This window comes from Sinocyclocheilus rhinocerous, unplaced genomic scaffold (assembly GCF_001515625.1).
Source record: "Sinocyclocheilus rhinocerous isolate Xijiao unplaced genomic scaffold, SAMN03320098_v1.1 scaffold615, whole genome shotgun sequence".
Lineage (NCBI taxonomy): Eukaryota > Metazoa > Chordata > Actinopteri > Cypriniformes > Cyprinidae > Sinocyclocheilus > Sinocyclocheilus rhinocerous.
In genome coordinates this window covers 2,110,147-2,126,373 of record NW_015631049.1, presented here as the reverse complement: position 1 = coordinate 2,126,373, position 16,227 = coordinate 2,110,147, and the positions used below count along the sequence as shown (strand labels likewise).

Below are 16,227 nucleotides of genomic sequence, written 5' to 3'. Positions count from 1 at the left end.
GCAGATGGAGTGTCTATCACAGTACAACAAAAGACACACAACTACAGTTACAAGGCTTAACAGTTACATGGACAAAATGAAAAGAAAAGTTCATTTTATGGTACAGAAAAAAGCTTGGCAACACCCAAAATCATAATTCCCATAATTTGATCTTTGTTCCTTAAGTTTTGTTTTAACTCGCAATTTGCATTGGGTGTAAAATGATAACAGCACTAGTTCATTTGATTATGTTAGGCCACAATGCCAGTATTACGATCTGCACTGGACTGTGCTGTTTTAGGAAACTGACACACCATGAAAGCTTGGATTGAAAGCTTTATAGATGGTCCTGGGAAGTAAAGCTCAGCTTGCTTCATTTCTTGTGGGTGCAATTAAAGCAAAACGATAGGCTTTGTTCCTCCTTGTGTGTTCATGTACTGGTTAGAAAGGACATCCACAGCCGAGTATGAAGAGTAGAGGCCTGTCACCTGCAGGTCTGGGTAAGGCAGTCCTCCTGCATTGGACACAGGCGTGACATTGCCAGTGTCCAGGTCACAGTCAGACAGCCGAAGTGGGGAGTTACTGAGTGTACCTAATGCCTCCAGGTTAAAGCTGTCATCCTTCATCTCCTCCCACAGGTTTCCTGTAATCAGAAGAGAAGAACTGCGTTAAATATCAGCCCACAAACAAACATTCTGTGGCTTTCAAAATTTTTATGTTAGTTGATTATTGACGTAGTTAATGCTGACCTTGCCAGGCGAAGTCCATAATACTTGGGTCCAGTGCGTCCACCTCTGAATTCACGTCAGTGTGAACTGTGTAGAAGTCGCTGTGCTGCTTGGCAGGATGCTGAGGGAGGGAGCTGTTTGTCAGGTCAGGGATGGTGTGGAGAGGGGGTGTCTGAGCGGGAGAAGGGGAGGCCGGAGCCAAGCGAGACTGATTCTGGAGCTGCAGTTGAAAGTGTTGATGCATAGGGAGGCACTGTAGAGAAAGAGTGACCACTGGTTGGGGCTGCATCTGAGCTGTTATTGGGAGAGTCGGCCCTGGTGGGCAGCTGGGCAAGCGTGTCATGCCAGTATCAATGGACTTTTGTCTGCAGCTCTCCGGTCTGTCTGTAATGAGTTTGTCTAATTCATCTGGGGGAAAAAAGTACCAAAACAGGACAATATTAATAGTTATACTTTATTTAACTAGATTTCTACATTTACTTTTCTGCTCTAGTTTCTGTACTACTTCAGCTTACTCTTTGCATAGAGGTACCATGAACATTGTTGGTTCTTGTATGTATCCACATATTATATTTTGCTGATGTTCTCCAGAATGGATGATTCGGACTAAGGTAAGAATGAAATGGTCTTTTCTTCACTTCTGTTCACTTGTTTTCCATCATCATTTGACATTTGTATTGTTTATACAGAGTGCAGTGTTTCTGTAACTGTCCAAAGCATGTGAATATGAGGCACACGATTGGATGTCAGTTGCTAAGTGTATAGCTGTTAATGAGTTTGTCTAATTCATCTGGGGGAAAAAAGTACCAAAACAGGACAATATTAATAGTTATACTTTATTTAACTAGATTTCTACATTTACTTTTCTGCTCTAGTTTCTGTACTACTTCAGCTTACTCTTTGCATAGAGGTACCATGAACATTGTTGGTTCTTGTATGTATCCACATATTATATTTTGCTGATGTTCTCCAGAATGGATGATTCGGACTAAGGTATGAATGAAATGGCCTTTTCTTCACTTCTATTCACTTGTTTTCCATCATCATTTGACATTTTTCCCCTCAAATGCTGAAAAGACTGTTTATACAGAGTGCAGTGTTTCTGTAACTGTCCAAAGCATGTGAATATGAGGCACACGATTGGATGTCAGTTGCTAAGTGTATAGCTGTAACATTCTAACCGCTCTGTTTCACACTGTACAAGGTTGGCACCGCAATGCGGGGTTAACACAGCAAAAGTGGTGCTAACCCTGCTCCGCTTCTAAATTACATGTGTGAAATGTTCCTTTATCCGGGGTTAAAGGCGGCGTTTAGAACGGTGATAACCTGGGGTTAAGCACTGTGTGAAAATCCCTATGTGATGGGTGATGTGATGGGCACAGTTTTTTAGGGGGTATCAAGCATGCTTGACAGTTGACATTAGTCAATTTTAGAACGCATAGCATTTTCATTTGTCATTCATGTCTTCCTAGTAGCAAGGTGCATATTTCTTTTTGCTTTGATTTGAGAGACTTGAGCCAGCCTTAAATGTAAGAAAATTCACTGCTGTGATGCTAGAGTGTTGTGGGTTGTTGTCAGAGCAAAGATGTCAATCAAAGATTTCCTAGCACTGATAATAGTCAAAGATTGAAGACCTGGATTGGCCATGCTTCGACGGATGGCAGGGAGATCTTTGCGCTTCCATTTTTGCATCTCTTCCTCCATTTTGTCGATCTTTGCAGGATTGAGTGCCCAAAGACAGCCCTTTCTGGAGGAACCACTCATTTTGTTTTCCACCTTCTCAAAGCACTTGTTCAAGGACAGGTTGTGGCGTACAGAATTCTTCCATCCATCAGGTGCTGTCTGAGAAGCATAGTAATAAACAATATACTATAAGTAACATTTATTTGATTCCATTGTGTGTCGGCTTAGTCCATCTATTCGCCAGAGTTCTTTTACATCAATTCCTCACCTTGAAATAAGGGAAGTGCTCTTTCATAAAGCTGTAGATCTCACTAACAGGAAGGCTGCCTGTTTTGCTGTTCTTCAAAGCCATGGCAATCAGACAGCTGAAAATTTATGATATCAAACATAGTCAACTTGAGATAAATAAAATCTTGTTCCCTTTCCAGAGAATTATAATGTTTTTAAGAGTTCGTCGCAGTGAACTTTATTTCACCTGTAGGAGTAGATGGGTTTAGGGAAAGTCTTGGGCTGCAAGTCCTGGTTGTGAGCAGTAATACGGGGTTGAGGAAACAGACTCTGGTTGTTGTAGTTGCCATAAAGTCCACCGGGAGAACACTAAAAAATATAGCAAAGAAGTGGTATTTTCATAATATTATATTATATTCCTGTTCTGAACAGTCTTTACAAATCAAACCAACCTGTTGGTTTGCCTGAGTGAAAGTGAGCACTTGCTGTGGGGCGGTCTGGTACACTGATGCGGCACACGGAAACCCAGGGGAAAACTGAGGCATCTACAGAAACAACAGAAAAAATCTATAAACACAAGATTATTTTAGCTCTATTACAAATGGTCATTCAGTTCTGAATTGGTTGTATACGTAATATGAATTTGTTCGAAATGTTAATCTGAATCATCACTCACGCTACTGATGGCCAGAGGGCTGTGCTGCATTTCACTCTGTAGATGAATCGCAGATCCTGCTCCTCCTGCTACCGTCATGCTATTCAGCTGAACTGAAAGTTTTAGCAAAGGTTTTTTTTTTTTAGAAACCAAAAGTTGGATTTGGTTTTTAAATAGGGATTCAGTCCACTACTGTTAAGGCACAGCTTTCTAATAATCCTTTGTATATTTAAAGAACTGGGCCAAAGAAAAGTCTATAAACAAAATTAAAAAAAAAAAAAAAAAAAAAAAACTGACATGTGGATGTGAATAAATAACAGAATTTAATTAAATCACTGGTTACTGTTAATGTGTTAGGCTAAGATAACCAGTTTGATGTTAGAGATGTTGGTTCATGAATTCAGTTTTTTTTTTTTTTTTTTTGGACTGCCATTTTTAAATCAATCTATTCTAATTATACACAGTCTATAAAACTCCTGACCTGTCTGCCGCTCCAGCAGGCTGTTCTGGGCAGAACTGGCGAAATCAGGCCGTCCAGGTCCTATCTGCTGCAGTCGGGGAACATCCACTGAGGTAAGCCAGGACAGGGACTGAAGATCACCAGGCAGCTCGTCCTTTAGCTGTGAAGGGTCAGTAGTCAGGAGTCTGCAAAAACACAGTATAGCTCTCAGTAAAGCACAAATATGTATTTTATGTGAACAAAGAAAGAATAACTTTAGCCATGAGAGTGAACAAAAATTGCACTCTAAGTATTCAACCGAAAGTATTTTGCCTTAATGCTTCCAATCATCAGTTGCTTATATTACATTTGTATTATTTTTGGCCTACACAAACTAATACTATTCTTTTCCCAGGTTTTCTTATAAATAGATAAAAGATGAGAAAATCCTCTTGTAAATCTATTGTTTGGGAATAGAAATAAAAATACTCTCACCCTCTGATCTAATCCAGTGCAGGCAGTTATTTACTCAACCATTTCTTCATTTGGACTAAGCATCAAGAAAGCAGAGAAACCCTCTTGAATTCTCTCCAGACTTCCCTACACACTCGCTATTCAGTCCAATAATTGGGGTCGCTATGACAACCCTCACTTTTCAGTTATTTTGTGTGTCTGGACACTTCAGTGCCCCCCTCTCCATTAAACCAACCTCTAACGTTCTTCACTGTCATTGGCTGAATCATATGTAAACAACGCATGAGATCATTTGAAACATGGGTATGTGGCACACGTTGCCTGCAACAGTTGGTTCAGCCCCATTGAAAAATGATCACCTATTGTGTCCCAAACGACAAATCTGCACAGCGGCACGTGGCTCTATTGTCCGCCCCCCCCCCCCGACCCTTCGTTGATTGTCTTTACCGTTTTTTTTAACCAACCCCTTGTATTAATCTACTGGAATGACAGGCCTCACACAACAGAGAAAAATAGGATGCCATCTGTTTCCCTGTCCCTTTCCACCCAACCCCTGTCCCCTTCTGCCCCCTCCCCCCGCCTGGGGGCATTAGACAGTACCTAAGGTGGGTAGCTGGGAGGGAGTCGTTGAAGGAGTTGGAGGTCAAGCCGCACTGCACACACAGTCTGCCACCTGAATAAATTACAGCATTGAAGGAAGAACTTGGGGACATGGCCTTGAGCACCCTGATTTCTCTGCTTTGGAGCTTCTGAATAATTATCCTTTAAACACACTCACACACTAGCATGAAACCTTAGATACCGAACATGTCAACACTACACTGTCATGTGCTTTGAAATGTCTTCCTAACGCCTGTCCACATACAAAGACATGAAAATACACCTTGCAAAGGGACTAGGACAGTTTAACACCTGGCTTTATGAGACCTGCTTCTTATTGATGAGTGTTTTCTGTTGAGTGTTAACATTTAATAGAATTAAAATTGATTTCTCCGCCCTTCCATTTTATAGCTGAATTTGTTTCAAATATTGATTTCCTCATTAATAATGCTCTCTATTAATTTTTTAAGCCAATATTAACTTATGATATTTCAAAATTGTAATTTAACATTGAAACAGCATTTGTTTTCACGAATAAACTGTAAAATGCTATCCTAAAGGATTTAAGAACTTTGGATAAAAGTGTTTGCCACAAGCTTATGATCATATGGGTAACACTTTATAATAACCTTCATTAATAAATCATTAACAAACATTATATAATGCTTAATGGATCATTTAGTTAATATATATTCAAAGAGTTAGAAACGTGAGATAATGTGCATGTTAATGTTTGCTAATAAACGTATTAAACATCAGATAATGCTTACAAAAATCATTATTTCATGGGGTCAACAGTGTACAGGGGTCAATTTGATTATAAGGGAACACAGTTTAATCTGTTTATATTATATTGTTTTGATAAATTAACAAGTATTTTCTTTTTAAAAAATGATTTGTGTTCTCCTGTTTATTTTTGATTCAAGGAATATCCTGTTTAATGATATACTGAAGAGTAGTATACTAATGTGAGTGTTGAGGCAATAAAAACATTTTTTGCACCAAAATTACAATCTGTTATGTCTTTAGCCAGCATTTAGCTAAACGTAACCAGCCACCCTTTACACAAAGCTTGTTACATTAGATAAAAGTCCAATGCCCATAAAGATCCTAAATGATTAGTAACCGTTTATAAACATTTACAAATGATGAATAGTTTCAACTTTAGATTGGCTACTGCAAAAACATGAACAAATGATTAATAAATTATTAGTAAAGATGTGTGAATAGAGTAAATTCAGGTCTTTCGGGACAATTTTTGCCGTCGAGATGACTGCTCATAAAGTTATTAAAGATTAGTAAACATTTATAAACATTTGCAAATGATGAATAGTTTCCACTTTAGATTGGGTACTGCAAAAACATGAACAAATAATTAATAGATTATTTGTTAAGATGAATAAATAGAGGTATACACAACAAACAAAGACCAACAAATGAAGATCATGTGAACTGAAAGTTTACTAACATTTGTAAGCATTTCAATTTACATTAAATAATCATATGTTAATCATTAGATAATGTTCAGTAAGTTCATTAGTAAACATTAACAAGAACATTATCTCATATTTCTAGATATGTGAATATACATTAAGTAATGATCTGTTAAGCTTTATGTAATATTTGTTAATGGTTTATAAATGAAAGTTATTATAAAGTGTTACCAATTGCTATTACATATTTAATTAAATATTATAGAAAATATTTTATATTATAATGTATAAATATTATATTTAAGTGTGTAGAATCCTTCACACAAAGCCTGAGAAATTAGATCTAAAACTGATTTTGACATGACTATAACCGACAATTTAATGTTGCCAAGAAGAGCATCCACATGTCTTGCCAGACAATGGCTGCACTGTAATGTCAGAAGCACATAAATATTTAATTTTTGAACGTTGTCTTACACTGCAGGTCTGAGATTGATGCCCAGATATAATAAAGGAAAAGAATAATAATAGTATTTGTTATAGTATACTGACTTTAAAACTGTGCTTCAGTAATTGGGAGGAGAGGGGGCTTTATTTTGGAAAGAATTCATAACATGCCACATAAACTCAAATTTAGGATCGTCAAGAAAAGGGGGCCTACATCCTTGTACTTATTAGCATTTCTGAAGTCTAATTGTAAACCCAGCTGTGTATTGTACAGTTTACGGTCATTAGGGTGCAGTTATACAAGTGGAAGAAAAAATTATTTTATTTGCTCATTGATGCAAACCATTACGTGTCCCACAGAAAGGGGGAGGCGGGCGCACACAGTCACGGTTTATCACAGCTCAAGTCGCCCTCGTTTACATTCTTATTGGGAGCCACTTCTCCTTGGTGACCCGTGGGGGCCCCCGCCAAGGTCCTCAATCCCTCCGTGTGCCGACAGCGGGCGTGTAAACAGAGCTGATGCTTTCTGACAGATCCATTCAGAGCAAAGATGATGTATTCTCTCGCTCCTTTCTTTTTTCACAAACCCCAATTCCCTGCCTCTCAAAACACACCTTTATTTTACAGAATAGGAAAGGAGGAGATTGTATTAAGATTAGCAGTGCTCTCCTTCTTCCCGAAATTATCTTTTTATTCTCTAATCTGCTCAAGGTTCAAAAGCAATGGGTTCAGCCATCAAAGGAAATCACCCCCTACCTGTATTCTTGTGCGGAGATGTGGTGACTTTGTACAGGGTTTTCATGAATTCCTGACATCCTGGTTGTAATTCCACTTTCAATCATCTTCTGGCAGATAAAATGCAAGTAAATGAACAATGCAAAGCAGAGAATAAAAGGAATTTTAGAAATGTGCATTTGGTCCTGAGAAAGTGCAAATACACTTTTTTCCAAACAAACAAACAACAAAAAAAACAATCTGACATGAAATCACCACATGGCCACGTGAGAACACATTCATTTGCAAATATTAATAAAGTAGGAAATCACCAACAAAAACTTGAGACATAATAACTGAGCAAGAAAAGAAAAGAAAAAAGATAAAAATGTAATTTTATCTATTACATTTTTACAGTGTTGATGTGATATTTGCTTTGTTGACAAAACGGAGATCATCAGACGTCATCAGTCACCGTTACCTGTCAGTCTGCTCGCGCGTCTCAATATTTAATATAGCTACGTCATACTGAATTTAACAGAAAACGTTAAGTATTTCTTAAAAATAGTCGAGAAACGTTTTGCAGTTGTCTTCAAAGCACCAGCTAATAAATAAAGTCATATATTTACGTCACACATCAATGTTCATGCTGTATTATATGTCAGCCCGAAACAGGTGCGCTTATCTTGGCTTATTTAAAAATAACAATAATAAAAACATGAAATCTTACCTGTTAATGCTGAAGCTGTTCTGGGGTATAGAAAATCTTGGATAACGAGACAGAGGAAAGCTCTACTGTTGGTCGGGGCACTTGTTGTCCCGCAAGAAAAAAAAACCGTTTTTAAATTTCCCTCGTCCGTGCGGTTCGCTCGTGACGGTCATGCGCACTATGTGCACACGCAGCGCGAGCCGTGTAGAGGGGAGGAGGTCTCGCGCTCTGACTGACAGCTGTTGCCTTGCCTCCACAATCACGTGAATTATCTGTCAGTGCATCTCACCTACTGCTTTCCAATGTTTTTAGTCAATACTTCTCTTCTGCAAATATGCGTTTTTCTCCGTGTTTTCTTTGTGCCGTCCACAGGTGCGCTTTTACAGGTCCGGTACAACTTCTTTTCCCCAAAAAATAGAAATGAAAAAACTGAGAGTTTAGACAAAATCCTCTGTTTCTGCTGGAAGCAACGTTTTACACACTGTGGATTCCTATAAACTCGGAAAAAAGCGAATATAAGCTTCTATAAACCCGGAGACATGTAACAAGTTGAGCAGTGATTTCCATGTTCCCCTGTAGCCATTGGCAACACAAAATAACAGATAATGTTCACTTATTTTTAAATAGAAACATTATTTATACAGGTCTAAAGAAAGACGCTTCCTCTCCGTGCGGGTCTGTGAGATATTCTGTCCCAATAAGAGCAGAAGTTCAGGATACTGCTCTTGATTTAACCGCCTTTGAAGCCGCGTCGTTTGGTTACACGCTGCGGCGGGAAAAACGCGCGCGCTGGACTTGACAGATATCTCACAGATATGACAGGCTCGGATCGGGGTTAGAAATGTAAGCGCACGCAGTGACTTAAAGGCTCTCCTTTGAGTTTGAAATAAATATGAAAGACAGCAAATAATGATACTGACATTACACAAAGTGTGTTTGTTTTAAAATTGTTTACAGTCATTTATTTGGACACTTGAACTACGTGCACATATCTAATTATGCTTATAATTACAGGTATTATTATTGTAATTAATAATAGTAAGATTAGCGTTTAATATTTGGATAGTGGATAGCGGAGAAAGGAATCCAGAATAAGTGCATAGCAACAACCAGAAAAGGGCACTTCCACAGTTCTTCATAATTTGATAATGTTCTGTTTTTCTTTAAAGGTAACTAAAGGAAACTTTTTGAATTTTGAAATACAGGTTTCAAATCCTGTGGGAAGTGATCCGGCCAGTGACGGTAATTGACTTGAACCACATGGGACACTACAGATGGTAAATCGCGAAGTCACAATGGTCACAATCAATGCGCTCTTGCAACGGACAAAAAGACGCTCCTACAGAAGAGCGCTGGGTCCTAAAGCCCGTGTGTGCTTCTCTCAGGCTCAGCCACTGAACTGATGCACTATTTGCAAAGTTTGTAATGTAATGGGAAAGATATTGTAAACATAGCCTACTGTATAAAAACTTGTCAGTTGGATTAAGTTACCTTGTCATACAAAGTAATTTTAGATTAAACAAGATGTTCCCAGACATATCACACTTGGTTTATTTTTATTATTTATTTATTTTTCTTATTGTTTTTCGTTATGTATTAGTATTTTATGTTACTAGTCAAGTTGTTTAGTTAATGTTTATAGCATTGTTTTAGTGTGTATTTTATGTCTGTTACCCTAATGGTATTTTGTCTAATGGTATTTTGTCACTTTTGTCTATTTGTTCATTGGACATGGTTTAAAGAAAGGACAATTTTGAGAGTCATTATGTGGCCTTCTATTTTATGTGTGTTTATTTTGGGAAGCAAAGCAGATTTAGTAACTGAAATCAGTTGTATTATCATTATTGCTTAAACAAAAATGTTCTACTTTTTAACTAGGCTTTATACATGCAACTTGATTTATGACTTTATATTATTTTTGTGGGTTGAAACTTTCTCAGCTCTTTAGGTTTAGAAGATTTCCTGTTTATATTGTTAATCAAAACTGTCATCTTGCATTTACCTGAAGCTTATTACCAGTTTTAGGATTGTCTTGTGACAAACAGGGGTATACAATTGCCAAACAGAAGTCACAAAACTGTTTTACACTTCAGATTGAGTTATTTTTATTTTTATATTGTTTTAACCAAATCACTTGTAGAGTGAGGTCATTTTTCGTCTGTTCTCACCTCTGTTGGTTCTTTCTGTTTCCTACTAATAAGAGACCCTGAGTGACCTTTTGGACTGCTGTCTCCCAGACTAAACCCAGGACAACACTGGACCACAGCAGAGGAAGCTTTGTCTCAAGATCTGTCTTTGATGGGTCAGAGGGTTCATTAGGAAATCTTAAAGAAGGTTTAGTGATCACATGGTCAACAGTAGTGTCCACTGATAAATGATTAGCAACAATGTTGGTTTTCCTGAGACAAATATCGTTGTGTAAGAAGAAAGCATCTGAAAAATGTTAGCAAATTTGCACCCAAAAATATGGCAGCTGCTTACCTATCTCCAGTCTCTATACAATTGCCAAACAGAAGTCACAAAACTGTTTTACACTTCAGATTGAGTTATTTTTATTTTTATATTGTTTTAACCAAATCACTTGTAGAGTGAGGTCATTTTTCGTCTGTTCTCACCTCTGTTGGTTCTTTCTGTTTCCTACTAATAAGAGACCCTGAGTGACCTTTTGGACTGCTGTCTCCCAGACTAAACCCAGGACAACACTGGACCACAGCAGAGGAAGCTTTGTCTCAAGATCTGTCTTTGATGGGTCAGAGGGTTCATTAGGAAATCTTAAAGAAGGTTTAGTGATCACATGGTCAACAGTAGTGTCCATTGATAAATGATTAGCAACAATGTTGGTTTTCCTGAGACAAATATGGTTGTGTAAGAAGAAAGCATCTGACAAATGTTAGCAAAAGGTTTTGCACCCAAAAATATGGCAGCTGCTTACCTATCTCCAGTCTCAGCTGTTCCAGCATCCCTCCACCTCCCCAATCTCCACCTTCATCTTGGGTACCTTGCCCTTTCTAATCATACATTTAAGTCTCTGTGGGGGTATATCAGAGCTCAAGTTGAAGCTGCTTCATCGAGCCCCTCATCAGAGGACAGCAAGCCAAATAAGTTAAATGTAATTTCCTAAAGATTATATGGGCAAATGAACTGGTTAAACGACTTTATCATTTCTTATTGACTTTCATTTCATAGAGAGAGAAAAAAAACTAAGACATTTTTCAAAACATCTTCTTTTGTGTTCCACAGAAGAAAGACATTCATTTGGGTTTTGAATGACATGAGTAAATCATGACAGAAGATTTGTTTTGGGGTGAACTATCCCTTTAAGCCTGACATTTAAAATCTGTGTTTTTAGGTGAGTATCATATTTGATACATTATGCTTTTTGGTACATTATAGAGCTCATACTCAAGGAGAACATTTTAGATACTCTCAGAATGAAATGCAAATCAATGAGCTCTTTATAACTGCATAGCAGACTACTTACATAAAATGCAATATATATGCCATATATAATGGTGATTGAGAGATATTCCTCAATATTTGATACTCACATTTTAACATATTTATTCTGACAATTATGTATGGATAATAAGTAAATTGAAGTTGCTTCAGTCCAGTAAGTATTTATCTTGAAAAATCACTAAATATTTCACAGCACAAAGACACATATACCAAGACCTGAAGGTGGATATTATAGTTATACTAAAAGGTGTTTTACTTGCTAAAAAATATATAAACTGTTAGTCAGATGACAGAGGGCATGTAGTAGGCTGTGTACGAGAAGTTTTTCAGGGACCTTAGAAATTTACATTTTAAATATGATACAGTAGGCTTTATATATAGGGCTAAACCACCCGAATAAGGGGAGGTGAGGAAAGACTTCAAAACACTTTAGGTACCTATATTGTTGCAAAATTCAATATGTTTGCTTGTGTTAAACATGTGATCAACTTTATAACCTAATTAATAATATTAATACAACTTAATCTGTATGGCAACATCATTGACTAGCAAAAATGCAATAGAGTGCCTTGGCCTACATAGAAAACATTTGTAACTCTCTAATCAATTGACTGAGCCCCCTTGTGTTAGTGGTCACCTCCTATTCTTCTGTTTCTTTTCTGACCTTTAAAGTTCCAGTTCAAACACCATGTCTTGGGGGTCACCAATCACCATCTCTTGACACTAGTCTTGACCTTTGGTCATATCAGCAGGTCATGGCTGATCTAAACTCTGACAGGGAAAGTGAATGAAAGCTTTCTTCTCTCTGCTATTCATTCAACACCTCCAAAACAACTTGTGTTGTCCCAATTGGCTTATGTCAAAACGGTTGTCTTTTGGTTGATTTGTTTGAAGATGCCTTGGGTAACCTGTGTGAAAAAGTATTTTAGGAACGCTCCCAATGGCACGTGGAGAGTATCTATAAATTGAAAAGCCACTATTTTCATAGGTATGTGTATGGAAGCTTTGATTGTATATTCATTAATTACCCAAAACGCAAATGAAAATCAAACCAATGAATAAAACCGGTATATGACAACTACTGTTATATAGAATGCTAATTTTTTCTATTTATTGTTTTTTTTTTCTAGCTCTTACTGCTCATCAAGAATCCCACAATAAAAGAACCGATGAAACATAGCTAATACTGAGAAAAGTGCACATGAAAATGAGAGAGCGAGGTGGGATTTTCGGTGGGAACGCGGCAAAGCCGGTGTTATAATACACCCTTATTCTCCGCTTGGAATCTCTAATGGGAAAATCAAGTGCTGTGACTCCTGTATAATAGGATTTGCCGGGTCTCGTGCTGCATCAGGGCCCAGTGGGCAGCACAAAGCCTGTTAAGGCTGGACAAGCATTACTAGAAAGGGAGGTGTGGAGCAGAACGGGCCTGTGGTGTAAGGGGGTGAAGGTAGCCTTGACAACAGAGGTTGTGAATGGGACAACTTTCAATATGACTGTGGATAGATGTGTGTAGTCCTACCTTTACAGTGCAAGACTAGCTGTTTGCAATAGATACAGGACTATAAAGCCATTTAATGACAGCAAACAATTATTTTGAACAAGTTTAAAGTAATATTCTGCGTTTAGTACAAGTTAAATATATAGTTCACCCTTCTGCAGAACACAAAAGAAGATATTTTGAAGAATGCTGGTCACCAAGCCGTTTTGGTGACCATATTGATTTCCATTCTATGGAAAAAATACTGAGACTCAAAATATCTTCTTTTATATTCCACAGAAGGAAAAAAGTCAGTCATACAGTTCTGGAACAACATGAGGGTGAGTAAATGATAACAGAATTTTCATTTTTGGGTGACTAGAGTCAACAGCATTTGTGGCATAATGACTGATTACCAAAAAAATGTTATCTTTTTCTTTAAAAATGCATAAATCTGGTTACAGTGAGGCACTTACTTTGGAAGTGAATGGGGTTGATGCATACAGGACTATAAAGCCATTTAATGACAGCAAACAATTATTTTGAACAAGTTTAAAGTAATATTCTGCGTTTAGTACAAGTTAAATATATAGTTCACCCTTCTGCAGAACACAAAAGAAGATATTTTGAAGAATGCTGGTCACCAAACCGTTTTGGTGACCATATTGATTTCCATTCTATGGAAAAAATACTGAGACTCAAAATATCTTCTTTTATATTCCACAGAAGGAAAAAAGTCAGTCATACAGTTTTGGAACAACATGAGGGTGAGTAAATGATAACAGAATTTTCATTTTTGGGTGAACTATCCTTTTAAACGGAGTCAACAGCATTTGTGGCATAATGACTGATTACCAAAAATTTTTTATCTTTTTCTTTAAAAATGCATAAATCTGGGCTACAGTGAGGCACTTACTTTGGAAGTGAATGGGGCTGATGCATTATTGTTAATATTCACTGTTTCAATAGTAGAGACATAAACAACATGCATGTTAACATGATTTTAGTGTGAAAAATTCACATGTAATTTCTGTGTAAAGTTAAATCCAATTTTACAATTATGTTGCCATGACAACAGAATGCAATAAACCCTAAAACAATGTTTAAACAGCTTTACAAATCAAATACTGCACAAGTTTTGACAGAATTATTATTGTAAGCATTTATATAAAATTAGAAGCTTCGCATTTCTGCTTTTAAATTCTTACAAATTTGGCCCATTCACTTCTATTGTAAATGCATATACTCATATAATATTCATTTAGTAAGGGTTAAGTTCATAACCTGTTCATCATAGATAATAAAAGCTGATAATACATTTCAAGTGCAGTCCAGTGGAAACTGGCCTCACGTGTCGCCTTGAAATTTGCAAGAGGGACAATGAACATCACATGCCTGTCAAGCATGACACCGTATATCTCACACACTTGAGATTCAAGGCAAGTGCTGTAGGAAACTCAATCTTTTCTGCTGGATTATTTGGGTCATTAGTGGAGCGAAAAGAGACACCAGTCAGTCGTCTCAAGCATGAGTCAGATAACAAGACAAAGGGAAAATAAGGTTGGGCTTCGTAGCCATCATTGTCTAAAACCTCTTCCAGTCTAGTCCATCCAAGAACCACGTGTAGTAATCATTCATAGGCCCAGCTAAATTTCAGGAAAAGCTGTGATTGAATGGCTAACATATGCTGGTTGAGTCCTGAGCCAGCTGGCTTCAAGTGGCCAAGAGCACAGAGGAGTGCCGTCAGCCCCGATGACAACTTTATTGAGTGTCTCTCTCTAACTCACTGATTGAATGCACAGTGGTTAATTAGCCATTAATCTATTTCCCTAATCAAAGATCAGAAACAGGAGCTGCACTGTTGTAAAATCTGGTTTTACCGTAGCAGCGGTAGAGGACTGGGGGAAGGGTTGATATCCACGTTTAGTCGGATTGTGTTTCTGTATCTTTGTGTTACACCCAGCGCAGTGGTAGACACCTAGGTAAGCACAGAATAAGATCTCTGGTTCTCTGAACCCCCTCCTGACTGGGCCATGAATCATTAAATACCCAGGCCTTGCAACCAGAACATGGGTCATTTCTGCGAAGAGCACAGCAATAATAGATGGGTATCCTCTCCGCGTTTGAGCCACCTTCGTTTGAACTGCTCGCAAGCCTTGTTAGAAAAACTGAATGAACTTTTGATGAGTTTATGGAGAAAAATTTTAATCAAGATTGTTTTTAGATCCACAGTGAAATTTTGGGGTGTTCCATGGCACATGTCGGGATGGTAGGATTTGCTTGGCTCTAGCTGGATGTGAAAGGACTATTTAGGACAGCGTTGGTCTGGATGCGAGTAGTTCTCATATTTTGATCGGCAGCTGACCAAAGATGCAGGTATGACCTGTTTGCATGTATCTAGAGATATTTGAATGAGTGCACATTTATATTTTACTGAACATAAGTTCTAACTACAATATTTTTTACAATTATCCAGCAATGTTTTGCAGCAAAGAAAACAATAGCATAGAAATAATAGCAATGATGAAAAGCAAATATCAAAAGAAAGATCAAAAGAAGCAATACTTTCAGCATTAGCTAACTTTCACCATTAACATGCTCTTTTCAGTTTCTGATTCCTGTTTGCTTTTTTCTGCTACAGTTGGTGGTGAAAGCTTCAGTGTAAAGAAATATCCAATAAATCACCCAGCTGATTAAACACAAGCCGTAAACCTGTCAAAACTTCAGGTTCCTTTACTCTGAGAAAGAGAGATGTAACTAGACCTCACCGTTCACTTTAGCAGAGTGCTATTGCCTATTTTGTCTAGTCTTTCCTATTCGTGGTCAGGCCTTCTGAGGAGTAGGATGTCTTTACCATATCTTTCTCTCTCTTCCTCCATTCTCCCTTCTCTCCTTCCCTCCCTTTCTGATTTGGTCGAGGTTATCTCAACTAAGCCGCAACCGACACTTTAGACCAGGCTGAAGGACCATCTCTTAATTAAAAGGCAATAGCTTTTATACCAAAGAGGGAAGCTGATGCACTTGATGTGACAAAAGGGTGACCAGCCTTATGACTTAAATGATTTGTCTCTATGGCTATTTTACTTTCTTTGGGAAAAGATTAGATCTTCCAACTAAAGAAATAGAAACTGATCTCTTGACTTTGGGGCTCAGTATTGTATTTACATTTCTTACAGGCTACACAATCATTAAAATATGG

General features: G+C 37.7%; 1 protein-coding gene across 1 annotated transcript; it reads right to left on the bottom strand.

Moving 5' to 3' along the window:
* Window positions 1-331: 331 nt before the first annotated feature.
* foxn4 (forkhead box N4) lies at window positions 332-8,177 on the bottom strand. Its single transcript, XM_016553927.1, has 10 exons — window positions 8,111-8,177; window positions 7,423-7,511; window positions 3,755-3,918; window positions 3,295-3,386; window positions 3,071-3,163; window positions 2,866-2,987; window positions 2,659-2,755; window positions 2,342-2,549; window positions 729-1,115; window positions 332-622 (listed from the first exon to the last, which is right to left on the bottom strand). The coding sequence occupies exons 2-10, from the start codon at window positions 7,506-7,508 to the stop codon at window positions 372-374; spliced, it is 1,500 nt and encodes a 499-aa protein (XP_016409413.1). The 5' UTR covers window positions 7,509-7,511; window positions 8,111-8,177; the 3' UTR covers window positions 332-371.
* Window positions 8,178-16,227: the final 8,050 nt, after the last annotated feature.

Bases quoted from the DNA above. Each gene is read 5' to 3' on its own strand.
- foxn4 (XM_016553927.1), bottom strand. From the start codon at position 7,508: ATGATTGAAAGTGGAATTACAACCAGGATGTCAGGAATTCATGAAAAC. The intron at 3,164-3,294 runs GTGAGTGATGAT...TTGTTTCTGTAG, and splicing joins GCCCTCTGGCCATCAGTAGC to ATGCCTCAGTTTTCCCCTGG. The intron at 2,756-2,865 runs GTGAAATAAAGT...ATAAATTTTCAG, and splicing joins AAACCCATCTACTCCTACAG to CTGTCTGATTGCCATGGCTT.